General features: G+C 45.5%; 1 protein-coding gene across 7 annotated transcripts in view; it reads right to left on the reverse strand.

The window, feature by feature from the left end:
- LOC116056993 (scavenger receptor cysteine-rich type 1 protein M160-like) overlaps positions 1 to 719 on the reverse strand; it is a 1,012,348-nt gene extending 1,011,629 nt beyond the window's left edge. For all 7 annotated transcript variants that reach the window (XM_035999024.1, XM_035999021.1, XM_035999020.1 and 4 more), the window contains exons 1-2: positions 332 to 719; positions 1 to 238 (exon numbers count right to left, since the gene is read on the reverse strand). The exon at positions 1 to 238 is cut by the window's left edge and continues 56 nt beyond it. In XM_035999024.1, coding sequence (XP_035854917.1) covers positions 1 to 238; positions 332 to 716 — 623 coding nt within the window. In that variant the 5' untranslated portion in view covers positions 717 to 719. The remainder of the gene's footprint in view (positions 239 to 331) is intronic.
- Positions 720 to 1,526: the final 807 nt, after the last annotated feature.

Raw genomic sequence — 1,526 nt, forward strand, 5'->3', positions numbered from 1 at the left:
AGAGCAGATCCAGACTCAACACAGTCAGACCTGATCCTCCACACAGATCTGACTGAGGACTCTTCTCTCTCTACAGAAACAGCAGAGCCACAGTCTAACTCTCTGCAGGCAGCAGCTGCTGTCTTCAGGGTCCAGCCAGAGTTATTGTATCTCACTGGTCTCCATTCTCCTTCATGTTTCACCTCCAGTGTTCCTGCACAGCGACTGGCTCCTCCCACCAACCTGACAGCATCAGGCTCTGAACAGAAACCAGAGAGTCATCAGCAAAAGAACAAAGTGAGTTTCATTAGAACAGAAATGAACCAAATCAGAGCTGCAGCTCCTCTCCTACCTGAGCAGGTGAGTCCAACAGCTTTTCCAGGTGAGCAGGTGTTTCTATCTGAGCCTGAGCTTCTACAGTCCAGGAGAGCAGACTCATTGCCTCCACACTGGAACTCTTTGGTCCTCATTGGAGGCTCCACTTCTCCATAGAGCGCCCCCTGGAGGACTGAAGGAGCCCCACAGCCAAGCTCCCTACAGACCACCTCTGCATCCTGCTGGTCAAAGTCATCTTCACACACTGAAGACCAGCGCTGGATAGACTGGTTAGTCTTCACCTCCAGTCTGCCTGAGCACAGACTGGTCCCATTCACCAGCCTGACAGAGTCTGGAGAGATGATAGAAGATACAATAGAGAGAGAGAAAAGACACCAGACATCATTAACAACAGAACTCATCTTTATACCGTGGTCACACCGCCCGGGTAAAGTGTGTATTTGGAGACGTGACATCATACAAAGTAAATAGAAATACGGAAATAGACACAAAATCTTTGTCATTCAGGCCGGTGCCGTGTATTTGTGAGTTGAAATATTTGAACTGGAGTAAGAAATGTGTGTGACTCTGTGTCTTGAAAGTGTTTAGATCCTCCTGATGTCCTCACGTTGTTGAAGCAGAAATGGAGGAACAGATGATTGTAGCTGTCTGTAGCTCCTCATTATTTACAGACAGCAGATGCAAAAGGAGCTTTCTTTGGGAAGAGTGAAACTACCTATTAAGTTCTGAAATAATGTGTCTGTTGTGTTGATGGAGCAGCTACAATGTTAGCATAGCTCTGATCCATCCAAACTCCATTCAGAAAACAAACATTTTAAAAGTTGTTTGCCTGTCGTCTTGCAGACAGACCTGATGAAGAATGGATTCATACTTTTTACAAATCTGCATCATTAACTTGTTATTTCGACTCACATTTTATTTGTTCATTACAATTACAAAACAGGGAAATCTGAACCTCAGGTAGTGCTGGAAGTGGCAGTCATCAACTACACCCTGGCCCCTGAAGACTGTAGTTTTTGGTCTAGATGTCCTTGTTGGTGATTTATACGGTAGAAAGTGACGCTATACTCCATTACAGTCAGTCTTCAGCTGTAATGACAGACAGGAAGCCTGAAGTGTTGACGCCTGAACAGGATGCTGTGTGTTGATGTCAACATGTGTATCAGGTGTGATCTAGCATCTACCGATGATCTGGACCACACGGGATCTTT

This window comes from Sander lucioperca, chromosome 2, assembly GCF_008315115.2.
Source record: "Sander lucioperca isolate FBNREF2018 chromosome 2, SLUC_FBN_1.2, whole genome shotgun sequence".
NCBI classification, from domain to species: domain Eukaryota; kingdom Metazoa; phylum Chordata; class Actinopteri; order Perciformes; family Percidae; genus Sander; species Sander lucioperca.